Source organism: Lethenteron reissneri, chromosome 35, assembly GCF_015708825.2.
Source record: "Lethenteron reissneri isolate LAM-NWPU_2019-01 chromosome 35, ASM1570882v1, whole genome shotgun sequence".
Classification (NCBI taxonomy): domain Eukaryota; kingdom Metazoa; phylum Chordata; class Hyperoartia; order Petromyzontiformes; family Petromyzontidae; genus Lethenteron; species Lethenteron reissneri.
In genome coordinates, this window is record NC_083813.1 from 13,859,742 (window position 1) to 13,886,932 (window position 27,191).

At 60.6% G+C, this 27,191-nt stretch overlaps 1 protein-coding gene across 3 annotated transcripts; it reads right to left on the reverse strand.

The window, feature by feature from the left end:
• On the reverse strand, window positions 1–27,156 carry LOC133350995 (serine/threonine-protein kinase Nek11-like). 3 transcript variants are annotated; one of them, XM_061565880.1, is made up of 14 exons: window positions 27,045–27,156; window positions 21,514–21,675; window positions 20,933–21,098; window positions 20,067–20,185; window positions 19,241–19,305; window positions 16,729–16,855; window positions 11,116–11,265; window positions 10,550–10,628; window positions 10,146–10,198; window positions 8,126–8,275; window positions 6,340–6,487; window positions 4,076–4,136; window positions 2,094–2,205; window positions 1–1,343 (listed from the first exon to the last, which is right to left on the reverse strand). In XM_061565880.1, exons 2-14 carry the CDS (start codon window positions 21,657–21,659, stop codon window positions 1,043–1,045), a joined length of 1,677 nt encoding a protein of 558 aa, XP_061421864.1. In that variant the 5' UTR covers window positions 21,660–21,675; window positions 27,045–27,156; the 3' UTR covers window positions 1–1,042. The 3 variants fall into 3 exon arrangements, with proteins under 3 accessions (XP_061421864.1, XP_061421865.1, XP_061421866.1); XM_061565881.1 differs by lacking the exon at window positions 27,045–27,156 and adding an exon at window positions 26,950–27,022; XM_061565882.1 differs by lacking the exon at window positions 6,340–6,487 and having other exon boundaries at window positions 1,135–1,343.
• Between the last annotated feature and the right edge of the window lie 35 nt (window positions 27,157–27,191).

Genomic DNA, 27,191 nt, shown 5'->3' on the forward strand with positions numbered 1-27,191 from the left:
CGGGGAGGGGCGGGGGTTGTGAACCCCACCCAGGTGGGGGGGGGGGGGATTAGTAGCCCCCCCTCCACACTTTCCACACCGCCCCTTCTCCAAATGTTTTCGACAGTCGTTGTGTTATCTGAGACCATTGTCGAGATTTTTCAGAACGGCAAACTTGTGAATAAGTAATGCGTCACTATTGATGTTTATTTCATCACATTTCATGTTAAAGACTGAAAGCTGCAATTACACGCAGCGCGTCTGCGATCAATTGCGTTTCGCGAAATTAGTGCCTCTGCTGTCTCACGCTCCGGGTAGCGGAAGCGCCTCCACTCGAGGGGAGCCCCAGAGCGTGCCTCCACAGCGGATGTGTTTACCTACTCTTCGACGCTGGCCCAGACGCATCGGAAACAAATGGCCGTAGTCCCCACACTTTACCCCACCACACACGACCTGCCCATCACAGACTCGTGGGAGCGAGCGCATTCGTACGGCTGCGTCCACAAAGGCGGGCGTTGGGATTCCAGGAGCTTGCACCGCGACGGCTGCCTTGCCGCAGGTTCGAACCGGCGACCCCCGGGTCGCAAGTCCAGCGAGCTGACCATGGCACCGCGACAGGGGGCCCTGACCTCGGCATCGCCGCGAAGACGAAGTGCCCTCTCCGAACCCACGTGGCCAGGTGCCAATCTGGCCCCCAACGTCCGTGTGGGCCGCAGGGGTCGGCGTGAAACGGGCACACGCTCAGCGACACGCTCGCTGCTGCTGGGACTGATGCCGTGCGCGTCGCGTGAGGCCGTTGCCCCGTTCCCCGCACGGATTAACTTACTCCGGGAGTGGGCACGACCGCAGATTCGTGTCCGTTTACCGCCACCGACGGTGGCGTACGGGGTCGTGGACGTGACTTTCACCCGGGTTTGTCGGGGGTAGGCGACCTGGAAAATAGTGCATGGCCGGCACACCACGCCCAACGTACCTCCCGCTATGGCCGTGGCTACAGCGACCGACGATGATGATGACGACGATTATGACGACGATGATGATGACGACGATAATGCCCGCGCGCTCAGTCGGCGCTGCCCCCGTTGGGGGCGGACGCCGCGGAGTCGAGGGTGAGGCTGAGCTTCTGCAGGAAGAGGAGCTGTAGGAGAGCGGCGGCAGAAGAGGAGGAGTCCGTGGGGTCGTCTCCCCGGAGCGTGGGGCCCTCCCCCGAGTCGAGGGCGTCCGAGTCGATGGCCCCCGGGTCCCGTCCGCCCGTCGCCGGTCGCGACGCCCCCCCGGTGCCCCCCTCCCCCGGTGCCCCCCTCACCTGGTGCTCCCCTCCCCCGGTGCCCCCCTCCCACGGACGCCACCGCGGCGCGCCGAGCCTGCGATCCGGCACGTGTCGACGTCACCGTTCAATATCGCATCGCAGCCGCACAACCACCACCGCACCACCGCACCACACTGCCACACCGCACCACACTGCCACACCGCACCACACTGCCACACCGCACCATTACCGCACCGCAACCCGACACTGCCCGTCCCTGCCTCGTGCGGTGAGTGACGAAGGCCTAATGGTGACATTGATCGACTGCGATAGATCCGCGTGCTCGCGATGCGTGGATCGATCCCTCCGTGAGGTGCAGCTCTTTCTGGTTCGCATGGATCGGCTCAAGCGGCGGAGCCACGCGCTTTGTTGCGTCATAGGACCGCCAGTGACGGCTTGGCGAGGCCTTCATGCAGCAGTGGATGGATAATGGCTGATGATGCTCATATTCCATCAAGGTTCATAGAGCAGAGAAAATGTATGGGGCCAGACGATACAGAAGCGATGCAAACGAGTGAACACACTGTGATGCCGGTTCGATTGAAGATTTGATGATCAGGGGGGTTTGTGGAATCAACGTGGCCAGACGTTTTGGAAAAGTAGCGACGACCCACATTTGACCCCAACACACGGGACTGTGGACACGATTCATGCTGCTGGGTGCACAGAAGCGGCTGGGGGAGGGGGGAGGGGGGGAGTGGCGGGTGGGGGGGCTGCATCCCTCCCGCTTTTAAAGCGACCTCAGAGCCGCCCTCGTCCTCGTTAGCGCTTCCACGGATCAGCAGCAGCAGCAGCAGAGACTCACGAGTTATCCGTGTCCGTGAGCGGGGAGGGGGGGCTCGGGGCGTCCACGTGCCCCCCCCCGTGCTCCCCCCCGTGCTCCCCCCCGTGCTCCCCCCCGTGGTCCGTCGCCGTGGCTGCAGCAGCGTCTCGCAAAAAAAGAAGACGGAGAGAAACACCGGGCGGAATTAAATAATAACGTCACGGGCGCGCAGTGTGACACAGCGATTCTCATTAGATCGTGGCAGCCAAAAAATATCGCATTTCTTAACCTATGGACGGCTGCTTCAGAATTGGATAAAACAGAGACCCGTTCTTCAATTCCTTTGGAATGGAGCTGTCAATTAACGACAGGCAATATTTTAAGAAATGTTACATTCGCACCCCCCTCGCGCCCCCCGCCCGAGCAAGGCCGACTCGTGGGGGTCACGGGCGCACAGCCGATCCGTGCCACCCTCGGGGTCACGGCGGGGTCAGGGCGGGGGGGTCACGCACACACATCCACGTCGGTCGATCTACCTCCCCTACCACCCACTCAATCCACACCCCCCCCCCCACCGCCCACTCTATCCCCCCACCCCCGTCTCCCCCCCCAGTTCGAGCCGAGACACTGAGACATCTCTTCCCCGGCAAACGAGCGCGGTTCGTTCTTTTCTGATTGTGGCCGGGGACAGAGGGGCCGTGCGCCCTCCGCCTCGCGCGTCCCCCGAGGAATTCGGCAAACGAGGCCACTTTGTTTCGGCACAATTCCCCTGCAAATTTTGCCGAGAGAGAGAGAGCGAGCGATAGATAGAAAGCGAGAGAGAGCGAGAGCGTGCGAGAGAGAGAGACGGAGAGAGTAAGCACGCGATGGGGAAAAGGGAGAATCTATCACGGAGCTAAGGGGACCCACGAAGCGAGTGTCTCTCCCCCTCTCTCTCCGTCTCACTCCCACTCTCGCCCCCTCCCACTCTCTCCCCCTCGCTCTCTTTCTCTCTCCATCTCTTTCTCTCTGTGTCCTCTCTCCCATTGTGCCTCCTCCTTCTCCGGGAATTCCGCCGCGCCCTAAACGCAGTCGCGCGGCGCGGGGGCTACGCGCCAGCGGAGCCGGGCGGGCCCCGGGGGCCCCCCAAGCCACGTGGCCCCGGGGGCCCCCCAAGCCACGTGGCCCCGGGGGCCCCCCAAGCCACGTGGCCCCGGGGGCCCCCCAAGCCACGTGGCCCGGGGACGCCGCGCGACATCAACAGCCGGGGGGGGGGGGGGGGGGGGGCGGGGCGCTCCCGCATTTGCTCCAAGCCGCGGGGGAACCTGGTGGGATCCCTCTCTGTGCCGTTTGTTGCTGGCCGCTTGGCGCTTTGGGGCCCTTGGCGATGGTGACAGCGAATCAAATACAATGAGAAACGTTCCCCGTGGTGGCAAGGAAGGCGATGGCGCTTTCGGAAATGAGATTTTGGCTGGAACGGTGAGAGGGGTGGGAGGAGGGTAAATGAAGGAGGGGGGTAACGTGACAGTCGTCCGCCCCCGCTGTGTGGGATGGGAGGGGAGTGGGGGGGGTGCAGGTATTTTCTATTTGGGGGAAGTCATGGGGGAGTCCGTGTCAAGAAGCTAAGGGGTGCCCGTGGAGGATTCGAGTGGGGGGCGGGGAGAGCGCCACAACTCGTGAATTCGTCTTCACGGTCGCAGGAGGAGATGAGGCGGGGCAGCGCCTCGAGCCCCAGAGACCCCCGCGGCCTCTCGTTCGGGCACCTCCAGCTCCGAGTCGCCGCCGCAGCCGCACGCGGCGGCCACAGCAGAGCAGGGGCCGCGTTTTGGATCGAGGTTGGCACAGTTGTTCAGATTTGGGACCAGGGTGGCACGGGTGGGTACAGTCGACTCGCACGCGCCCGGTTTGCTCGTCTCACTTTGCAGTAGACGCGCTGGGGGGGGGGTGTGGGGGGGGCTTTAACGCTGCATCTTCCTCCCGAACGGCGGCGCCCAGAGACACGAGTGAGGGCGCGCGTGAATTCCGGCGGATTCGTGGTCGCTCACCCCTCGTGCTCCCGCGCAGCGCTCCTCGCAGGCAGTCGAGCAGAGCGCCGACACCGCCCTCCTGCAGGAGCGGGGAGAGGCGCGGGGAGAGAGGCGTGGGGAGAGGGGCGCGGGGAGAAAGGTGCGCCGCCGGGGGGGGGGGGGGGGGGGCATGGATATTGAATCCCCACATCGGTGCCGCGCTGCTCGGCGTCCTAAGTGGCGCTGCGCCGCCTCACAAGCCGCGGGAACAGCCGCGGCCACGCGCACGTTTAGCCAACGTCTCCCGCGTCGTCTCCCGCACCACGGCAGCCGCGGCGCGGGAGACGCGAAACGAGCAGCGCTCTCTCTCTCTCTCGCTCTCTCTCTCTCTCTCCCGCTCGCTCTCGCGCTTAAAGCTGTCAATTAAACGTACATCTGGCGCATAAATTAATCAGGCGGCTTTCTCCGTCGGCACGTGCCGGGTAATTTCCCAAAAGGGCAAAGTCAGCACGCGGCGCTCGTCGTCTCCGCGAACCGACTCCGCTCCCGACAGCCGCAATGCTAAGAATGTTCGCCGACAGACAGACGGGCGGCAAGCAGTGATAGGCGCTCGCAGACAATGGAGGTGACCAAGGGTTGGCGAGAAGAGGGTCACCAACCCCTCGCTCGATCGCTCGCTCGCTCGCTCTCCCACTTCTCTCTCTGCCCGGAACTCACGACGCGTCGGTGCGCGGCATCGTGGGTGATGAGAGATCAGAATCAGAATCTTGATGTATTCATGAATTCGAGCAGCAGCAGCAGCAGCCCGTCGCGTGCCTCCACGAATGAAGACGACAGCTCGAGTCGACCGCTGCCGGCTCTCCGGACAGACATCGCCGCGGGCAGCAGCTGTCTGGGCGAGCAAAAGCTCAGAGCGGGTGTCATTCGTCTGAGCTTCGTCACCAGTCGGGTTTGTTAAGTAAATGCCAGACGTCATTTGGCACGAGCGCTCCATCGAAACCAAAGAGGGCCCCGTTCAACGCGAAATGTGATTTAGTGCGCGAGCTCGTGATGCCTTGTCGTGGAGCATCACGGGTAATGTAGCGGGTCGGAGCAGGCGCCGCTAAGCGGCTGGGTTCCTGTGTGGCTGTGTCCACGTGTCCGTGTCTCCGCATAGCTGTGTCCACGTGTCTCCACGTGTCTGTGCGTCTGCGTGACGATGTTTCCACGCGTCGTCTGTGTGTGTCTGTGTGTGTCTGTGTGTGTCTGTGTGTGTCTGTGTGTGTCCGTGCCAGTGAGACGCGGGGCCCACGATGTCTCTCGCCGGCGTCTCGCCATGTCGCACGGGACAATCACGGAGAGCCGCGTCGCTCCGGCACCCGGAGCTCATCCCTCCTCCTGCTGCTGCTGCTGTACCCGCCGATCCGCGGCACCTCCTCGTTCACGCGAATGTCCCGAGAGGCGCCCTCCTCCCTAACCGCGCTATCCAAGGAGGGCGTCTCCTCGCACCCTCGACGCGCCACCGGCCCCTGATCCCCCACAGTCCGTGCTGCCACCGGAGTGGAACTCAATCCGACCGAGGGCGCTCTCGGTCGCCGCCGTTTTGCTTCTGCAGCAGCGAGAGTCGCGTCCCACCCCGGCGTGCCGCGCGTGTCATCGACGCCGGCCGGCCGCTCGCAGGAGTCGCGAGCCGGGAGCTGCGGCTCCACGTGGCTGCCCCGGCACCGGCGCTCGGCCGGCCCAAGGTCGCGATTGTGACCGCGCTCCCGGCGCGCGATATCCGCGGACTAATCGGCTACCGCCACGCGTCGACTGAGAAACGACAACAAATCAGGTCCCAGAAGCTAAGCAGGCCTGGGCCTGGGTAGCGCTTGGATGGGCGACCGCCGTGCCCGGCTGTTTGTGTCCCCGGCTGTTTGTGTCCCCGAGTCCGTGGCATGGGGGAGCCCGAGGGGGGCTCCGCCCCCATTGTCGATGACGATTTTTCGATTCTTACGACGACGATGACAGCAGTGGTGGTGGTAGTGATGGTAGTGATGATGGTGGTGTGATGGTGGTGGTGGTAGTGATGATGGTGATAATTGTGGGCATGATTATATATGCTATTTACATTAGCGTTAACGATGTGATGATGATGATATCTGCATTGTGATGATGATGATGATGATATCTGCATTGTGATGCTGATGATGATGACAGCGCTAACGAGGGCACCCCCGTTTGTGTTAACGACGCCAGTGAACACCTCGTCATCAAGAGCGCGGCTCGTGATGAAGCAAAGGGGGCGGGGGAGGGCTGGGATGAGTGGTGCCGTGCGGGCTCACGAGGCTGGAGGAGGTGGAGGAGGAGGTGGAGGAGGAGGTGGAGGAGGAGGTAGAGGAGGAGGTGGAGTACTCCTGCTGCTCGGGGGGGAGTGCCCGGCGCTCGCTTCGCCCACCCCCGCTGCCCACGCGCACGGGGGACGCGTCGAGCCTGCGAGACGGGGGCGGCGGAGGCAGAGAGAGGCCCCCGCCGGGAGGAGGTGGGGGGAGAAGGGGGGGGGAGAAGAGGGGGGAAGGAGGAGGGGGGCAGGATGGGTGGGGGAAGGAGGGGGGGGGTGGAGAAGGGGGGGGGAAGAGGTGGAAGGAGAGGGGGGGGGAAGGAGGGGGGGGGGAAGGAGGTGGGGCGATCGATTCGCGGCTCGAGGAAGAGAAAGAGACACAATCTCAGGTCCCGGTGGTGGCTCCCATCGCCGCTCCCACCAAGTGTCCACTCGTCGCCGTGTCGTGTAGAGCCCCGCTCACTATTTATGGATTACCCCCCCCTCCCGAGCCCCCCTTTATTGTAAAAGGCGATGCTCCTGCTGGTGCTGCGGCGGCGGAACGGGGGGCAGCGATCTGGGCTTGCAGCTCAGAGGGCGCCAGGCTCGAGTCCATCTCGCGGCGCGGCAGTGGTAACAACAGCGGCGGCGGCGGTGGCGGCAGGAGTCTTGCGATCCCAGTGCCCCCCCCCCCCCGCACCGCCACCGCCGCGGGCTACGGCGGAGATCGCACGGAGCGTGGCTCTCTCGAGCTCCCCTCGTGGTGGAGACCCCTTCCGCATGAAGGGGGCCCGAGCGAGCACTTGCAGGGCTGCGCCTTTACGTTCCCCCGTTATCTTGGAGGGGATCTCGGCCGTGCCCACCGGGGTAGCTCGCGGACAGCGCGGGGTTGGGGCAGGTGGCGCCGAGTGGCGCCGAGTGGCGCCGAGTGGCACCGAGTGGCACCGAGTGGCGCCGGGTGGCGCCGAGTGGTGCCGAGTGGCGCTCCGCGGGTGTCCCGGGGCGGCTCTTGGCGCCGTGGAGGCCTCCTCTGGCGATGGCCCCAGGGGCTTCGTCATCAGGGGGGCGACCCAGATACAGCAATATATCATTCCGCACACCACGTCCAGTGCCCCCCTCTCTCCCTGCGGCTACCGCTTCACCACGTGCCGCTGCAGGCTACCAGTAGAAGTAGCGGCAGCGCGCTCCAGACGTCCACTCCAGCACCGCTGGGGGCAGAGCTCTCAACCCCGGGACAATTGTGCCGCCGGTAGGGCCCAGTAGGTGGCACGTGACTGCAAGTAGCCACGGTCACGGTCGGAGCGAGATGCATTCTGGATGTGGGGTGCCGCTGTGGACATTTATTTTTTTATTTCCAGGCCGTCGACCCACACCAACCGGGCTGAGCGTGCGTCCTGCTCGGCGAGTTCGGAATGAAATGTTCCGCTCGCCGCATTGTTGCGATGATGATGATTTCTGTTTGCAAACTGCAGGCAAGAGGCCCATTGCAGCTGCGGCTTCGAGATTCTGGCGACGCAGCAGCAGCGGCGAGGAGGAGGCGGCTAATGGAGCGGCACTTGGCGTGCTGAAAGCGGTGGAGCCGCGATCGCCGTGGGGATGGAATTTGCGGGAGCTTCCGATTCCTGGCGCGGCGCAACCCGCATCCTTTTTCACAAACATTAAAGGACAGCCGGGCGTGTGTGCAGAACGCACCCTGGGGAAGGGGGAGAAGAAGGGATCCGGGGGGGGGGGGGGGGCGTGCAAGTGGGTGGTGGGCGGGGGGATCAGGGGAGGGTTGAGTGGTGGGGGGCGAGATAGGCGATTTGTCTCACTTGGTTCGGAGCGCGCGATCGCCCTCCCCGCTCTCGGCACTCGCCCACGTCCCGCCACCACCACCACCATCACCCTCCTCCTCCTCCTCCTCGGCCTCGCCTCCCGCCGCGCCAGGCCCCCCTCCCGTCCCTGGGTGGCCGCGGCTGCATCTGAAAATGTCACCGATAAACGCGGGGTCGGGCCCCGTGCGCTGCGGCGCGAGACCTTTCCACCCCCCCTCCCCCTCCCCCCCTCCCCCTCCCCCTCCCCCCCTCCCCCTCCCCCCTCCTCCCCCCTCCCCCCCTCCTCCTCCTCGGCGCGACGCGCGCCCAGGGCGGGAGGCAACCCACGCACCGCGCAGCGGCAGCAGCGGCAGCAGCGGCAGCAGCGGCGCTCATTGCCGCAAGTCACTCAGCCGCGTATCCTCTCGCTCCTCACTGGGCCGATTAGGGTGACGGCGTGGTGGTGAACACGGTGGTGAGCGCGGTGGTGAGCGCGGTGGTGAGCGCGGTGGTGAGCGCGGTGGTGAGCGCGGTGGTGAGCGCGGTGGTGAGCGCGGTGGTGAGCGTGGTGGTGAGCGTGGTGGTGAGCGTGGTGGTGAGCGTGGTGGTGAGCACGCCCCCCGCTAATGTGCGCGAGGCGTGTGGAGGTCGCGCTAATTACCACCGGTGCAGTGGAGAAACGAGCGCGAGATTTTTCTGCTGCGGATTTATTGAGTGCGCCCCCCCCACCTCCCCCCTTTTGTTGATCCGCTGCTGAATGAATGCGGGGGTGGGGTGGGGGGGGTGGAGGTCTCCCCGCGCCCTGCCCGTTGGTCACGGGGGGGTTCTTTGAACTCGCTTCACCGAGCTGCTCAACGTGGGGTTCGTGAAGACGGGACGCGTTGGGGGGGGGGGGGGGCGGGTCTAGATGCAGACTCGCCGCCGCTGTTAGCCGTGGCCGGGAATCGAACTCGGGTGGCCCTGGTTCGTAGGGCGCTGTTGGCGGCTTACGCCGCGCTAAACCCCTGGAGAGGCGTGAACCCGGGTGACCTGGGGACGCGTCCGTGTGTACTCAGCCGTCGCGATGTGAACCGACCCGGGTTACATTCCCACACGCTCGCCCATTCACCCCCAGCCATCGTCACCATCGTCATCATCACCATCCATGATCGATCCACTGCTGGATGAAGGCCTTCTGCGAGCAGTCGCCACCACCTCTCGTGCTCCTGCTATCGGTAACGATCCGCACAGCACCCCGCTCACGAGCCGATCTCGTCGCTCCATCTCCTCGGTGGCCGCCACGGGGCACACGTGCGCGTGCGCGTGGGGCATTACCCCCGCGCCTGTGGAGGCTGTCGTCGTCTCCGCGTGAACTCGCGGAAATGGATTCGGCGAATTGATGCGATCGGAGACAGCGGCGCTAAGTAGCCCGCGCCCAGGAATTGAGTGTCTGCGACAAATTAAAAATTCATATCCAATTCTCAAACCGAATAGCCACCTTGCTCTATAAATAAACATCAACAATCATTTACAGCCCTCTGTCTGCCGAGCCAATGCCGAGGGAAGGCCTCCTCCCCACGCCGCGCAGACCACGGAGGTCGTTTGGCCATACTTCGCCACGCTGGTTCAGTGCGGGTTGGTGACGTGGGGGAGGGGGCTTAGTCGTGGCCAGGAATCGAACTCAGGTTCCTGGGCTCGCAGCGGCGGTGCCCGGACCGATGCGCCGTCAATCCTCCCACGTGGTATAAACACGCGTTCACAAACACGCGTTCACGATGACGCGGTCAGACTGCACGAGATCTGCACGAATGCAAGATTGTGCGCGTGGGTGCCGATGTTTGCGGTGTGGATGATTTATTTCATTAAAGCCCGTGATCAAGTCAACCGGAAGGCGTCTGAACTCATCCAATCTGATGCTACTACTGCTGGTGCTGCTACTGCCGCAAGTCCCGGTTGTTGTGAGATGTTCCTCTGTCTCGTGATGCGTCCCGGATCTCAGAGGTGGCAACCGCCCCGGGTAATGGGCCGAGAGAGACGTGCGAAGCCCCCCCCCACTCACCCGCGCTCGGCGCCCTCGCTGGCAGTCAGCGCGCTCAGCTTGTCCCGGAGTCCCTGGGGAGGCGACAGGGCGACTCGGTGAGCGCTCCACGTGGCCACTCACAACCCAGGGGGTCCCGCGCCGCGCCCAGGACACCTCCTCTCGCCGTGGCGAGCAGAACGCAACGTCTACTCCGGTCCGTTTCAAGGTGACCCAGGCAATCATTTAGCGGAGACCTGCACGCTTTTCCTCGCTTACGGAAGAGAACAATGAAACCCAACAACAACAACAACACAACAACAACCTGGCAATGAAGATTCCCATTTCTCACCGAAGCGGGCAACATCATCAACATCAACAACGTCTCTATCGTAACGAGCGAGGCCGCACCGCGCCGCTCTCCGCGAGTTCGCGCGACTCGGCACCTGCATGGCGCTCTCGACGATCGTCTCCCGGAGCAGGTCGCTGGCCGACGGCCTCCCCTCGGGCTCCTTGCTCAGCATCCTGCGGGCCGAGCGCACGCGGCGTCTCAGTGTCGCGTGCGAGGGCTCCTCCGAGCGACATCGGGGACGATCGCGCGCGCGGCTTCCCGGGCGCGAGATCGTCGTCTTTGCGAGAGATTCGTCAGCGGCGGAGGGGGGGGGGGGGGAGCCGGGGGGGGGCCGTCACGACAAATCGCGATGGCGTCTTAGCAGGAGGCGATTAGGCTCCACGTGGCCAGGCAATGACTCTGCGATCGATGTTGCCTGGGTTTCTCCAGGGCTTGAGTGCCCACAAGCAGCGCAACTTCACGACAAAGTTTCACTCGCATCGAATGAACTCCACGGGAGTTTTCCTGACCCCCCACCCCCCCTCGTTACAGACAGAGCCAACTCTGGTTGGTCAGCGGAGTGAATAGAATCGCCATTGAGTCCGAACCGGGCGAGGTGAGGCCCCGAGATAGACGGGGGAAGGTCACGCGGTGAGGCCGTGCGGGGTCAGAGGCAGCGACCTCTGCACGATGGCGTTGAGGGCGGCTGGGCGCGAGGCGGGGAGGGCCGGCGTGGGGCCCTGGGTGATCCGCAAGGCCAGGGCCACGCAGCTGCGCGCCGTGAAGGCGGCCTCCAGCACGCACAGCTCGTACAGCACGCAGCCCAGAGACCTGCACATCGTCACGCACGCACACAGTGACACACACACAGTGACACACACACGCACACAGTGACACACGCACGCACACAGTGACACACACAGAGTGACACACACACGCACACAGTGACACACGCACGCACACAGTGACACACACAGAGTGACACACACACGCACACAGTGACACACACACACAGTGACACACACACGCACACAGTGACACACGCACGCACACAGTGACACACACACAGAGTGACACACACACGCACACAGTGACACACACACAGAGTGACGCACACACGCACACAGTGACACACACACGCACACAGTGACACACACACATCGTCACATGCACGCACACCGCCACACACACATCGTCACACACGCACACATAGTGACATACACACATCATCACACACACACACATCATCACACGCACACACATCATCACACGCACACACATCGTCATACAAAGACAAAGATCCCCCGTATAACCTTAACAGACTGTAGGGGCAAGTGCTGTTAGCGAGCACCTATGAAGGCCGGAACGGTACACGAGGGGGTGGGTGGCCAGCACCACGCCCGACCGCCTTTGTCTCCCTAGTGGCGATGTTTACACACCGCACCAGGTACTCATTTAAGGCTGAGTCGACCTAGGGGAGGCCCAGGACCGGTTCAGATAATCGTCACTGGTGTTAGCCGTGAGCGGGAATCGAACCCGGGTCGCCAGGTTCATAGCGCAGCGCGCTAACCGCTACACTACCGCTCCCCACAGTGACACGCACACAGTGACACACACACGCACACAGTGACACACACACGCACACAGTGACACACACACGCACATAGTGACACACACACATCGTCACATGCACGCACATCGCCACACACACATCGTCACACACGCACACACGCACACATAGTGACATACACACATCATCACACGCACACACATCATCACACGCACACACATCGTCATACACACACAGTGACACACACACAGTGACACACACACATCGTCACGCACACACACATATATCATCAAAAATATAAAAATCCCTCATAGCCTTAACAGAATATTAGGGCAAGTGCTGTTAGCGAGCACCTATGAAGGCCGGTACGGCACACGAGGGGGTGGGTGGCCAACACCACGCCCAGCCGCCTTTGTATCCCCAGTGGGCGATTTTTACACATCGCACGAGGTATTCATTTGAGGCTGAGTCGACCTAGGGGAGGCCCAGAACCGGTTCAGATAATCGTCACTGGTGTTGAGCGGGAATCGAACTCGGGTCGTCAGGTTCGTAGCGCAGTGCGCTAACCGCGACACCACCGCTCCCCACGCACACACACACGGACAGGCACACGCATCGCCATGGCACGAGCAGCAGTGAACAGACACAGACACTCGCATCAATTGCCAGACATCACAGTCGATCGCGCTAGATCTGTCTGTGGGGTAAACACCGTCCGCGCACAGCGGCGGCCGCGATTCCCGCGGCGAGCGCGCCCGGCTGCCGCCCGCGTGAGCGGCATGCGGGCGGCCCCATTAGACGCCTCGCTCCATGCCCCCGGGACAGGCGCCGGTCACGTGAGCGGGGGGGGCGGGGGCACTCCTCTTGTCTCGCGTGGCCGGGGAAGAGCGACGCGTGGAGAGATTCCACTGTCGGTGATGCAACCGTTCGTTGGTTTTGTCTGAGAGTGGAACTGCGGGTGCGCCCACTGACCCACTCACCAACCCACCCACTCACCCGCTCACTCCGCCACCCACCCACCAACCCACCCACTCACTCACCCGCTCACTCCACCACCCACTCACTCACCCGCTCACTCCACCACCCACTCACCAACCCACCCACTCACCCGCCCACTTACTCCACCACCCACTCACCAGCCCACCCACTCACCATCCCACCCACTCACTCCACCACCCACTCACCAACCCACCCACTCACTCACCCACTCATTCGACCACCCACTCACCAATCCACCCACCAACCCACCCACTCACTCACCCGCTCACTCCACCACCCACTCACCAACCCACTCACTCACCCGCTCACTCCACCACCCACTCACTCGCCCGCTCACTCCACCACCCACTCACCCACCATCTCGCGGGCTCCACCAGCCATGCGGGGGTGGACGCGCTACCGCGCCCATGACTGTAACGCGCGCGTCGCTCCTCTGCCCTGTCAATGAGTAACCCCGCACGCCGTTACCGGCACTGACACTCGCTACCCACAGATGTCTCTCCCCGCGACCCCCAGACACGGACACACAGAGCGAGCGAGCGAGCGAGAGGGGAGATTCCTGAAACCCGGCGTCTCCACTCCGCACTCCACTCGCGGCCTTCTCCCTCCCGCTCAGTCTCCCCGCCGGTTTCATTAAGAGGAGGCGCGCACATTCGAGCGGTGACAAATCCCTAAATCAACCACGACGATCCCACACCGAGACCTCCAATCCCCCCACCAAATCAAACAAGCGAGGAGGATGAGGAGGAGGCAGAGGGGAGGGGAGAGAGCCACGCACAAAGAGGTGACTAAGATCCCCGAGTTGACTCTGCAGCTGCACGGCGAGCGCCGTGACAGCCCTTGCACTGCTGCTGCTGCTGCTCCTGCTGCTGCTGCAGCAGCTGCAGCAGCTGCTGCAGCTGCTCCTGCTGCGAGTGAGCAGCCTGCAGCACAACCTCCTCGCACAATCGTCACGCACAATTACGCACAATCATCTCGCACAAACAGCATGTACAATTATGCACAAATCATTACGCATATTCATGCACAATTACGCACAATCATCATGACAATTACGCAATCATCACGCAAAATCATCTCGCACAATCATCACGCACAATCATCACGCACAATCACGCAAGCAAAAGCAAGGTCTAGCCTGGAGAGCGCTGGGATGGGTGAACACGAATGATGAGATTGGTGATGATGATGATGAAGTGAAGTTGATATTTAGGCCATTCTTGTTGCACAGTGACAAAAAACTATCTCTCAACACGCTCGTCAATAACGCCGCGCGCGAGTCGTCTTGAACGGAAATTTGATAGGTGACGTTTCGGGCAATGGCTCTTCTTCATGGAGCCAACGACCCGCACGGCGTGCGTATGGAAGGCCCTCATCCAGCAGCACGAATGTTGGCATTCGTGACGAGTAAAGCTTGGGGGGGGGTCCACGGGAGGGTTTATCTCGCAGTGGACTGACACAATTGCCAGAACGTGGGGTCCCGTGTTGGTCACGTTGTTGTTGTTGTTATTCACTTTGTTTATGGCCCATGGTCGAGAATGATAACGGAGTGGCAGACAAGGGGTGGAATGCATCCCACGCGAGATGACGACCGCCCGAGGAGATGGAGTGATGGAATGAGCTGGCGTGCAGATCGGCTGCTGCCGGGTGGATCGTCACACTGCACGGCCGTGATGGGAGGCGGCGGTGGCGGCTTGCGGAAGAGGAGGAGGCCTTCATCCAGCAGTGGATTGACCACGGCAGATGAGAACGAGGCTTGCTGTTGACATTGACGCCGGATGGGCTGGGTGTGCGGTTGGTGGGGAGTGGGGTGGGGGGGGTTCGTTGTGTTGTTATTCGGGGTGGGAGGGAAGGAGGGGGGGGGTGTCCATGGGGAGGTACAGAGTGGGGGGGGGGGGCGGTTTAAGTCTCAGACCCGACCGCCTCGCACAGCGCACGGCTCGTGCTGAAGAAGGCGCAGACAAAGACGCCCGCGTGGAGCACGTGGGGGGGGGGGGGGGGCGGGGGGCGTCTTTGTCTGCGCGTGCAGAGAGCGGTGGGCCGCGCGAGCGCTCCGTGTACGTCTCACGCGCCAGAGACGCGCGATAATTGGCCGGTTGGTTGACGACTAATTGATGGACTCGTTGACCGAGTGGCTGATTGGTTAGCTGGCCGTTGACCGAGTGGCTGATTGGTTAGCTGGCCGTTGACCGAGTGGCTGATTGGTTAGCTGGCTGTCCTGCTCATCTTGCCATTGACGATGGTTGAGTCGTCGAGTGCGTCGCTGATCGCGTGACTCGTTTCTGCAGTTCACCGATTCGCTGACTTACGCTCTCGTTCACTTAATTAAGACATTGATCGACTAATTGACTGACTTACCGATAGACTCATTGATTGACTAACTGATTTAATCATTTTAATGACTAAACAAATGATTATTCGACGTATTCACTCATTGATTAACTCTCTCTCTCGTGGGTTGTGGATAGGGGTGTGGGTTGTGGATTGGGGTGTGAGTGAGTGGGTGTTGGGTGTGAGTGAGTGGGTGTGAGTGAGTGAGTGAGAGTGAGTGGGTGTGAGTGAGTGAGTGGGTGTAGGGTGTGAGTGTGTGTGGGTTGTGGATTGGGGTGTGGGTTGTGGATTGGGGTGTGAGTGAGTGGGTGTGGGGTGTGAGTGAGTGTGTGTGGGGTGTGAATTGGGGTGTGAGTGAGTGTGTGTGGGTTGTGGATAGGGGTGTGAGTGGGTGTGAGTGAGTGAGTGTGTGTGGGGTGTGGATTGGGGTGTGAGTGAGTGGGAGTGGGGTGTGGATTGGGGTGTGAGTGAGTGGGAGTGGGTTGTGGATTGGGGTGTGAGTGAGTGGGTGTGAGTGGGTGTGGGATGTGGATTGGGGTGTGAGTGAGTGGGTGGGTGTGAGTGAGTGTGAGTGGGTGTGAGTGGGTGTGAGTGAGTGTGAGTGAGTGTGAGTGAGTGTGAGTGTGTGTGAGTGTGAGTGAGTGTGTGTGGGTGTGAGTGAGTGGGTGTGAGTGAGTGGGTGTGAGTGAGTGTGAGTGAGTGAGTGAGTGTGGTATTAAGCTCGAGTCACTGCCAGACCCTCCCGTCCATCACCGCCCCTCGTCAGCAACCTCCTCGCGTGCGTCGTCCCTCCAACCTCCTCCTCGTTCGCAAATTGGACGCCAACGCCAATGTGTGATGAGTAATTAAGGGCTCTGATTTAGCGCTGAGCGTCGAACCGAATGCGCACCCCCCGTGACCTCCATCTAGCGGTCTAATAATAAGATTAATATTCATCGTCGTCGTGTTTTAAATGTCTAATTTTATATTTCCTTACAGTTTGTTTTGAGTGTCAATCGACGGCTCTGCTCGCCTGCGCGCGAGAGGCCGATTTGTCGGGGGGGGGGAGGAGGGGGGGTGAACACCCGCGCAGGAAAGCGACGCAGGTTCGTGCTGTCCACATCGTGAGACGCACCCCAAACGTCGACTGTTCCACGTGTCAATAGCTCAGAAGAGATGTGGCCTCGCACGCACCCACCTATCGGATTGTAAGCTCCCAACTTTTGCTTACGATCCAGAGAATACAAAACACACGACAGGCAGACGTACAGAGACAGATGCACAGACGGACGGACGGACAGACACGCGTACCCACAGCCGTACGGACAGGGAGGCGGATGAATGGGCAGACGAACAGATGTACACGGACAGAGTTAGAGATGGGCAGCCAGGTGATGTGACGAGACGGACCCTACCAGACGTCGGACTTGGAGTTGTAGCCCCTGCACTGCAGCGCCTCGGGGCTCATGTAGTGCAGGGTCCCCGTGAAGGTGAGGGCCAGGTCCGCGGGCCCTGCCAGCACGCGGGACACGCCGAAATCCCCTGCGGAGCCCAGACACACACACACAGTCACGTGGGTGGGTGGGGGGCATCACACACACACACACAATCACGTGAGTGGGGGGGGGCATCACACACACACAGTCACGTGGGTGGGGGGGGCATCACACACACACACACAATCACGTGAGTGGGGGGGGGGCATCACACACACACAGTCACGTGGGTGGGGGGGGCATCACACACGCACACACAGTCACGTGGGTACGGGGGGGATCACACACACACAGTCACGTGAGTGGGGGGGGGGGCATCACACACACACAGTCACGTGAGTGGGGGGGGGCATCACACACACACAGTCACGTGGGTGGGGGGGGGGGCATCACACACACACACAGTCACGTGGGTGGGTGGGGGGCATCACACACACACAGTCACGTGGGTGGGGGGGGCATCACACACACAGTCACGTGGGTGGGTACGGGGGGGATCACACACACACACACACAGTCACGTGGGTGGGTACGGGGGGGGGGGATCACACACACACACATCCACGCGAGTGGCTAATTACCTACAGACAAATGGCCAAACAGACAAGCAGATGTGACAGATTCACGTCCAGACGCATAGATGTCACGACGCAGACGGGCAGATGGAAGGACATTGATTGAAAGGCCGTTCATGTACCCGGAAAAGCCTCTCATGGCTCGTTTCCCGGAGGGCCTTGCTCCATCGGGATGTTTGGCCAATTCCATTCGCGAGAGGGAGTGAGGCTCCACGTGTGAGGAAGCCCACGACGCGATGATTCACGTGGACGGCTTCACAGTCCCGCTTGCTGTGCTGCCACGCCCGGCCACATCGCAGCCCAGCGGGCTTCGGGGGGTTTCACAGATCTCTCCGTGATCCACCAACCCTCGCCTCTGCACCGCTGGATCCCAGCGGTGCGTAAGGTTGCCACCTGCTCTGGATTTCCCAGGAGCGTCCGGTGAAAATCTCCAAGTCTTCCCAGCACATTCAAGACTCCGGTTTTTGGCAGTTGCATTCCCCGCACCTTAGATTAGTACGGTTGGCTATGTACGGTACGAAAGAAGTTCAACACACATACAATAACAGCGATGATATTCCACTCAATACCATGCAACTTCGTGTAGCGCTTCCCGACCCCGCTATAGTGAGACACTCTTCCCCCGGAGATACGTGCCACCACAACTTCCACCATCTACCACCACAACCAATACCACAAACCACCACCACCTCAACCACCACCACCACCATCGCCGCCGCCACGCTCAACTCACCCAACCGAGCCGCCGGTCTCAGCCCCATCTGCACACATCAGCTCATTCATTTTATCTGCGTTTAAATTGAATTTGTCTCCATCGGCTTTCGAATCGTGCTCATTACGGGTTATTTATGGGCGCGTTTATGGGGTGGAGGCGCGCGGCGTTCGCTGCGTTCCGGGCGAGCGAGCGAGCGGGCGAGCGGGCGCCGGGTTCGTGAGCAGCAGCAGCAGCTGCTCCGCTTCCTCAGCGAATGCCGCGCCGCGAGTTTAGCGAGATGGGGGGCGGGGGGGGCTTGGTAATGTCGCCGGGAGTTCCAAGGCGCGGGGGGACTGATGGTGGGGGACAGCCGACAGCTACCACGGGAAGGGGCCCCCTCCACCACGCTCCCCACGTCATGCAATCGTGAGACGCGAGGTCTGATTCACTTCTCTACCGCCCCCCACTCCCCCACCCCCTTCCTCACCCCCCCCCCACCCACAACCCGCCCCAGACGCATTGACATTCGGAATCGTGCAGCCAGCAGTGGATCGCCGTGACGTCATCTTGCCCCTGCAAGATGACGTCATAGAACGACGTCTCAGGTCACATCCACAGGCCCCGTACAGCCACCCGGCCACTTCACATGAACTGAACGTTCACTGCGTGCGCAGCACTACGCTTAACACGTTAATCTCGTGTCACGTGTAGTATATCATAACGGACATTAGTGCACGTGAATGCATGTCGTGTGAACATGTTACATGAACATGTTACATGAACATGTTACATGAACATGTTACAGTCTTCTGTCAATCCACTGTTGGATGAAGGGCTCCCTCCACGCCTCCTCGGCCATGGCAGATGTTTGGCCGGACTTCGCCAGGCGGCCACTTGAGGCCGCTGTAAGGGCGTGCCCCGAGACCGACTCGGACATTCCAGCGGGCGCTCAATGTCACCCGTGGCCGTGACTCCAACTGGGATGGGGCCCCGCTGTTGGCAGGGCAGCGCGCTACCCGCTGCGTCGCGACGCACGCGGCCGTGCGCTCGCTGTCTGCGCGTGTGGAACTCTGCCGAGGTCCACGTCACACGCCGCACGGTGACGGACGCGACGCTTGCCGATTCGCTGACACGCGGGACGCCCCACAATGCAGCCACCCACCGATCTTCACCATGCCGCTCTTCAGGAAGATGTTTCTCGTCTTCAGGTCCCTGTGGAGAATGTGCCTGCGCGAGAGAGACACAGAGAGACAGAGACACGCACGGAAAGAGACTTGGGATCGGAAGAGATGAAGAGACGGAGAGACATGAGATGGGGAGAGACGTAGGGTGGGGAGAAATGCTTTCGGGTTGCGCCGCGCGTTCGATCGGCTTTGATGTGCGACGTTTCGCACCACCCGCTGGGAGCGGTTCTTCAGCGAGTGAACGAGCTTCGAGCACGTGCAGCCGGAACGTCGGGCATCGTACCGAACAGCGTGCGACAAAACGGCCGTAAACCACAGGGGAGAGCTGCACGTGGCCCTCTCTGTGGGACAAGCAGCAGCAGCAGCAGGAAGGAGCTGCATCGCCAGCGACCGTGTTTCCCAGGGACAGCCCCCCCCCCCCCGTGTTCCCCCTGCCTCTCCGTGCACCGCCACCGTCACTTTGCAAGAATGAATTCACGTCACTAAGTGGAGCTCTCGTCGATTGTGGAGGGAGAGAGGTGGGGGGGAGAATCGTCGTTCACCTCGCCATTGGCCTCACCACCCTCACAGCCTCGGGCAGCGATATCCTCCAGCGCGCCCTCGCCCCAACTGCGCCTGCACTCGGCACATCTCGGAAGCTAAGCGGCGTTGGGCCTGGATGGCGCTCGCATCCTGCACGCTCCCCCCCCTGACCCCCCCCAACGCAGCCGTCCTCTGCCTTGCCGGCCGCTGCTCGGCTCCTCCTCGGCTGCCCCCCGCCCTTGCCGCCAGCGTGGCACGCGGGGTCGGTGGCCCCCCCCCCACCTGTCGTGGAGGTGCTGCAGGCCCAGCAGCAGCTGGACGAACCACTCCACGACGCGCGGCAGCGCGAACTGGGAGCCCTCCTGGCGCCGCCTCTCCACAGCCATGTGCAGGTCTCCTCCCTGCGGCGGCGTGGACGGGAGGCACGAGGTGCACGGGGGGGGGGGGGGGTGGACACGGGGTGGACAGGGGGGGCGATGGACAGGGAGAACACTAAGGGGCCGTACTTAAATGACGTCACGCCATTTTGGACGATTTTTGACCCCCCTCAAATATGACGTCACAAAGCTCTACCCCCCCCCCCCCCGAAACCATATTTCCATCTTGAAAGTAAAAACATGCTTCAAATCGCTTTAAAGTTTCGCATTTTTACGTGACGTCACATTTCTCAACCCCTCCCCTCGTCACACATCGTCACAAATGTCTGACCCCCCCCCCCCCCCCCCCAGGTGCGTGACGTCTTTTATGGACGGCCCCCAAGCAGGTGTGAACCATGACACCTGATCCCTAAGATAAAGCTACCAACTCTCCCGCTTCATCGCGGGTAGTCATGCGGGCTTGTAGCTGCCTATCGCGGTGGCTCTGCCTGGTGCGTTGTTCTCATCTGCATGTTGGTCTTCAAGCGCCACTCACGGAGCCGCCGAGGGAGGCGCTGCCTGTACGGTGGGCGGGGCTACCCGACCAATGGGCGGGGCTAATGCTTCTGTGGGCGTGTCCATGTGATAGTGGGCGGGGCTAATGCTTCTGTGGGCGTGTCCATGTGATAGTGGGCGGGGCTAATGCTTATGTGGGCGTGTCCATGTGATAGTGGGCGGGCTAATGCTTCTGTGGGCGCGTGGGGTGGGACGCGGGGCGCCGCGTGGGCTCACCTCGCAGTGCTCCGTCACGATGTAGAGGCTGGCGTCCTGCACGAAGCTGCCGTGGAAGCGCAGCACGGCCGGGTGGCCGAGCCGGGACAGCAGCCGCGCCTCGGCCAGGGCCCGCGCCTCGTGCCCCGGGGCCGCCCCCCGAAGCGGAACCTCCTTGAGCACCACGCTGGGGTCGCAGGGACACGTTTGCTCCACACTTGGGAGGCTCAACAGGGCCACACGTGGCCAGCTGCCAGCCACTCCCCCCTCCCTCTGTCAGCCCCGCCCACTCGTACATAGCCACGCCCACTAATACATAGCCACGCCCACTAATACATAGCCCCGCCCACTCGCACATAGCCCCGCCCACTAATACATAGCCCCGCCCACTCGCGCAGAGCCCCGCCACTCGCACATAGCCCCCGCCCACTAATACATAGCCCCGCCCACTCGAGCACTAGCTCCGCTGTGCACACAGTGACGCTGCCTCTGCCAGGTCTCGCGAGTCGGGCACGAGGCCAGCAATGGCCCGATGACTGCTGACGAGTCCTAACAGCGACAAAACCGACCCGCGGCGGCGGTGGCCGCGGGGACCCACGTACGTGGCGTCCTCTGCGGCGGCCTCGGTGTCGCGCGCCAGGTGGACCCGGCCGAACGCGCCGTGGCCCAGGGGCCCCAGCAGCTCGTAGCGGCCTCCTGCGAGCGCGGCCGCCGGCTCAGCGCCGCACCCCTTCAAGCGCCGCCGCATCCTCCTCCTCCTGCCGCTGTGCGAGTTACAATAAACAGCAACAACAGCAACAATGAGAAGCCTCGGCAGGGGAAGTTGCCGGGATGTGTTCATAAATGTCGTGATTCTGGTGTGTGCACGAGTGTTGAACTCCTTTCGCACCAACCGTACGGAGCCACCCGCGCTAGTCGGAGGTGCGGGGAAGGGCCCCGCGGGGGGCAGCGCGACCCCCGCGGGGGGCAGCGAGCGAGCGGCTCGGAAGCCTGCGGGGAGTTCCAATCTCGCTTGGGGGGGCGGGGGGGGGGGTGACTCAGCCCATCATCCCTCCGTAGGGGGGGGGGGCGAGCAAATGAGCACCGCTATGTAGGGGAAGCCAGCAGTCATTGTGCTGTGGATAGACTCGCCCCGTCATAGGAATGTGGAATGCCCCACCGCTGGCTCTGCAGGGCTATAAATGGGGGGGGGGGGGGGCGCCGATACATCGATGCTCGTTTGCGTTGCAGGACTTTGGCTTTGGCTACATTGGGGTAAGTGTACTCGAGGATGGGACACGCAGCAATTAGGAGGAAAGCTAATTCAATTAACGCCCCTAATGACCCCGCGGGTGCGGGGCGCGGAAACTCAATCAGCGTGGGGGCGCCTCGCCGAGTGGGGGGGGGGCGGAGTGCTCACGGAGAATTCGCATTTATTGGCACTTAAATGCCTCAGCGTCTTCCGTCTCATCTCAGTCATTCCAATGCTCGTCAGTCAGTAGCTTTTGTTTAGACTCTAGGGCGGGGGGGCGGGGGGGTGATGACAGCAGCCCCTGAGCCAGAGGTCGCAACCGAGTACCCGATACCCGCACCCTACCCAATACCCGGCTACGGGTAGCCGTTTGCGACCCTGGTGCGGCCGCGTACGGGTACGGGTAAGGAATCAAAACCCGTTTGCGACCTCTGCCCTCTGAGCGGCTGGGCACGGTTCGAACCCCTGCACTGAGATGTTATTGTTAACTGAATGTGCGAAGGACACGGGATTCCAATCCCCGCTCGAGCGATGCTGTTTGATGAACTACATTTGGCTCCCACGCGCCGATATAATGCTGGTGATCTCCCCACGCCCCCACAAGATATTCCGCCAGGCATTTAACGGAATTCTAAATGTTACTCCGCTGCGATGTTCTAAATGCAGTCTCATCTTAACGGAATGTCGTCGAAGACAAATGCAGGCGAGCTGAAGTGATGTCAGCGTTGGATTGAATACAGCCGAATATGATTATATAATGGAATCGTTGTCCTTCATGCAAATTGCATCCCTCACATTCCCGACAGAAGCACGGACAGAGCGTCAAGGTCGCCGCAGCCACGCAGCCCGAGGAGCCCCCACTGCCAGAAATAGTCCAAGTTCTGTGGTCCTCTACGATGATCACGGATGCAGTGTGTAATATCTGCAACCGATAATTAAAGTCACCAAATATGCCAGGTAGACAGTCCCCGTGGTTCCAGGAAGGCTGTCCTGGAGTCCCCAAGCGTTGTTGAAAATATATATTTTGTTCCGGTTGATATACTTTGGGCTTAGCTCGTGGATTTATCGCTTGATGAATGACAGTGTTGTGGATATCGTGTTGTAGACATCGTGTTGTAGATATCGTGTTGTAGAGATCGTGTTGTAGATATCGTGTTGTAGATATCGTGTTGTAGAGATCGTGTTGTAGATATCGTGTTGTAGATGATTATGACGTGTTGTGGATATCGTGTTGTAGATGATTATGACGTGTTGTGGATATCGTGTTGTAGATGATTATGACGTGTTGTGGATATCGTGTTTGTAGATGATTATGACGTGTTGTGGATATCGTGTTGTAGACATCGTGTTGTAGATATCGTGTTGTAGAGATCGTGTTGTAGATATCGTGTTGTAGATATCGTGTTGTAGATATCGTTTTGTAGATATCGTGTTTGTAGATATACGTGTTGTAGATGATTATGACGTGTTGTGGATATCGTGTTGTAGATGATTATGACGTGTTGTGGTTATCGTGTTGTAGATGATTATGACGTGTTGTAGATATCGTGTTGTAGATGATTATGACGTGTTGTGGATATCGTGTTATAGATGATTATGACGTGTTGTAGATATCGTGTTGTAGTGATTATGACGTGTTGTGGTTATCGTATTGTAGATGATTATGACGTGTTGTGGATATCGTGTTATAGATGATTATGACGTGTTCTAGATATCGTGTTGTAGATGATTATGACGTTGTGGATATCGTGTTGTAGATGATTATGACGTGTTCTAGATATCGTGTTGTAGATGATTATGACGTGTTCTGGATATCGTGTTGTAGATGATTATGACGTGTTGTGGATATCGTGTTGTAGATGATTATGACGTGTTGTGGATATCGTGTTATAGATGATTATGACGTGTTCTAGATATCGTGTTGTAGATTATTATGACGTGTTGTGGATATCGTGTTGTAGATGATTATGAGGTGTTATGGATATCGTGTTGTAGATGATTATGACGTGTTGTGGATATCGTGTTGTAGATGATTATGACGTGTTGTGGATATCGTGTTGTAGATGATTATGACGTGTTGTGGATATCGTGTTGTAGATGATTATGACGTGTTGTGGATATCGTGTTGTAGATATTATGACGTGTTGTGGATATCGTGTTGTAGATGGTTATGACGTGGTGTGGATGATTATGATGTGATGTAGATGATTATGAGAGAGAATTTTCTCACGTAAATTCGAAATGCACTCTGCGTGTACATTTAAAGTACCATGCAAAGGGCGCGGTTTGAAAATCCTGCGCGAGTGACGCCGTTGTCCATCGTTAGTAATCTATTATAGATTTAGTAATCTATGATATATGGATAATAGACGTGCCGTGTACTTAGGACGTTGCTTTAATGGTGGAGAGTGCACGGAGTCAATAATACATCGTGGCTCGCGTCAACGCGAAGTCACTTTGCGTCTGCTGCCCGCCTCCTCCCTGTCCAGGGTATTGGTGGGGAGCTCCAGGCCGTAGGTCTGTACCCCACCCCTGCACAGGGCCCGCACAGAATCGGAGTCTTTCAGGATGATGTCTTTATACTGGAGGAATCCGACGAGCTATAAAGCTCTTTTTCATAGCGCCATGGGGGGGGGGGGAGGGGGGGCATAGCTCCCACTCCCCTCTGGGGGTCGCTGGTGACAAATGCAACAAACTTAAGGCGGGTACGGCACAAGTGGGGATGATGCTGGATAGAGCCACCGCCTTTATCTCTCCCCAGTGATGATGTCTACACACACACCAGGTATGATTTGAGGCTGAGTCGACCGATGGGAGACCTACAGACGACACACGCGCGTGCACATCTACCGCACACACAAGGGAGAGAGGTTGCAGTCTAACGAGAAACTCGGCTCATGAAGGCCAGGAGCAGTCCTTCATCTTGTTTCATCATCGCATCATCTAATCAGCATCGTTATCTTCAACACCATCATCTACATTAGCATCGCCATTTTAAAACACATCGTCACGTGATCATTGAATCCACCTGACAACGCGTTGTCTTCATCACCAAGACTGGACACTGGAAACCGCGGAGTGGAGTAAAGTAACCCCTCAACCTGGAGCCTGGATTCTGGATCCTCACCCCGGAGTGGAGTAGGCAGCCTCCTCAACCTGGAGCCTGGATCCTCCAACCCAGCACCTAACACGTGACAAGTTTGATGCGGGGTAGGGGTCAGCGAATCGGCACGCGTGGTACTCGCTGCGGAGCGTCACCCTGGAGCCAGCGACAGACAACGCACCCCCCCAACGCACCCCCCCAACGCACCCCCCCAACGCCAACCACCCCCCCCCCCCCCCCCCCCCCCCCCCCCCCCCCCACCCCCCAACGCCACCCCCCAACGCCACCCCCCCCAACGCCACCCCCCCCAACGCCACCCCCCCCAACGCACCCCCCCAACGCACCCCCAACGCCCCCCCCCAACGCCCCCCCCCCAACGCACCCCCCCCAACGCCCCCCCCCAACGCCCCCCAACGCACCCCCCCAACGCCCCCCCCCCAACGCACCCCCCCCAACGCCACCCCCGTTCCCAACACCGCTGTCCCACGCGTCTCACGACATACGCAGAAACGACAGCACCCCCCTCCCCTCCAAACGGCGGACGACATGAACACGATGACATGAACACGGTGGCATGAACACGAGGGCATGAACACGAGGGCATGAACACGAGGGCATGAACACGATGGCATGAACACGATGGCATGAACACGATGGCATGAACACGAGGGCATGAACACGATGGCATGAACACGAGGGCATGAACACGATGGCATGAACACGAGGGCATGAACACGATGGCATGAACACGATGGCATGAACACGAGGGCATGAACACGAGGGCATGAACACGAGGGCATGAACACGATGGCATGAACACGAGGGCATGAACACGAGGGCATGAACACGATGGCATGAACACGAGGGCATGAACACGACGGAGTGGCCTGGTAGTGAAGGCGGACAGCCCCCCACACGCCGCGGCAGAGCCGCTGCCCGTTGAGGCTGCCCGTGTGGGGGCTGCCCGTGGGGGCTGCCCTGGGGGGGGGGCTGCCCTGGGGGGGCTGCCCGTGCCCCTCGACTCGCGGTGTCGTCACCTCGCCCCGTGCCCAGTGGACAGCGAAGCGCGACTCGGCGCGTCTAAATAACATTCGTCGTCGTCATTGATACTAACTCGGAGCCCTTTGTCAATCCACTGCTGGATGAAGGCATCTCCACACGCTGTGTCAATCACGGGGGGGGGGATTGTTTGATCACACTTCACCACGCTAAGCAGCGTGGGGTAAAACAAAAACCCAAAGAGGTGGAGGAGGATTGGTCAAGGCCGGTGTGGACATCGCTCGCCACTGACGACAGCCGGGGGCCGGGATTCCAATTTAGCTCGCCGGGTTTCAGGGCGCAGTGCGACGCTAACCGCTGCACCACCGCTCCTCCACCGGTTCACGCGCACAGTGCGATTAACTCAGACGCCCCCACTCACTATTAGTGCAGAAGTCAACATTTCATTTGTAAAGCCTCCTCGCGTCTCCTCCCCATTGTTCAGTATCTGCAACTCGCGGAGCCGTCGCGTTCGAGAAGCCGCAAGCCAAGCGGACGATCCGCGGGGCGCAGTCAGCGGAGCGGCGCTCGCACGAAGCGCACGCGGCCGTGGGAAACGACGCCGCGGGGTCTTAAAACAACACAAGCGGGGAAGTCATCAATTACCACCAACACCCATCCGTGCAGCTCACCAAAAACACGCACGCACACGCGACTCCACCTGACCGTAAACACGAGCGAGATCAAGGCAATGAGTCCGGGATTCGAGCAGTCGCGGATTCAGGATCCTCCACCACCGCCGCTGCCGCAAGCTCCCTCACCTGCCAGGTGTCCCCGTGTCCTAGCAACGGCGCTCCCAACGCAACGCGGCCGCTCATCCCTGCGGAGGCCGCCCGAGCCCATCACTCAGCTCGACGTGGCGACTCGTCCATCCGCCTGCGACCTGTCCGGGCTGCCCTCGCGAGCGG

Bases quoted from the DNA above. Each gene is read 5' to 3' on its own strand.
- LOC133350995 (XM_061565880.1), bottom strand. From the start codon at position 21,659: ATGCGGCGGCGCTTGAAGGGGTGCGGCGCTGAGCCGGCGGCCGCGCTC. The intron at 21,099-21,513 runs GTACGTGGGTCC...CTGCGACCCCAG, and splicing joins GCCGCCGCAGAGGACGCCAC to CGTGGTGCTCAAGGAGGTTC. The intron at 1,344-2,093 runs GTGAGTCTCTGC...GCCGGATCGCAG, and splicing joins CTCACGGACACGGATAACTC to GCTCGGCGCGCCGCGGTGGC.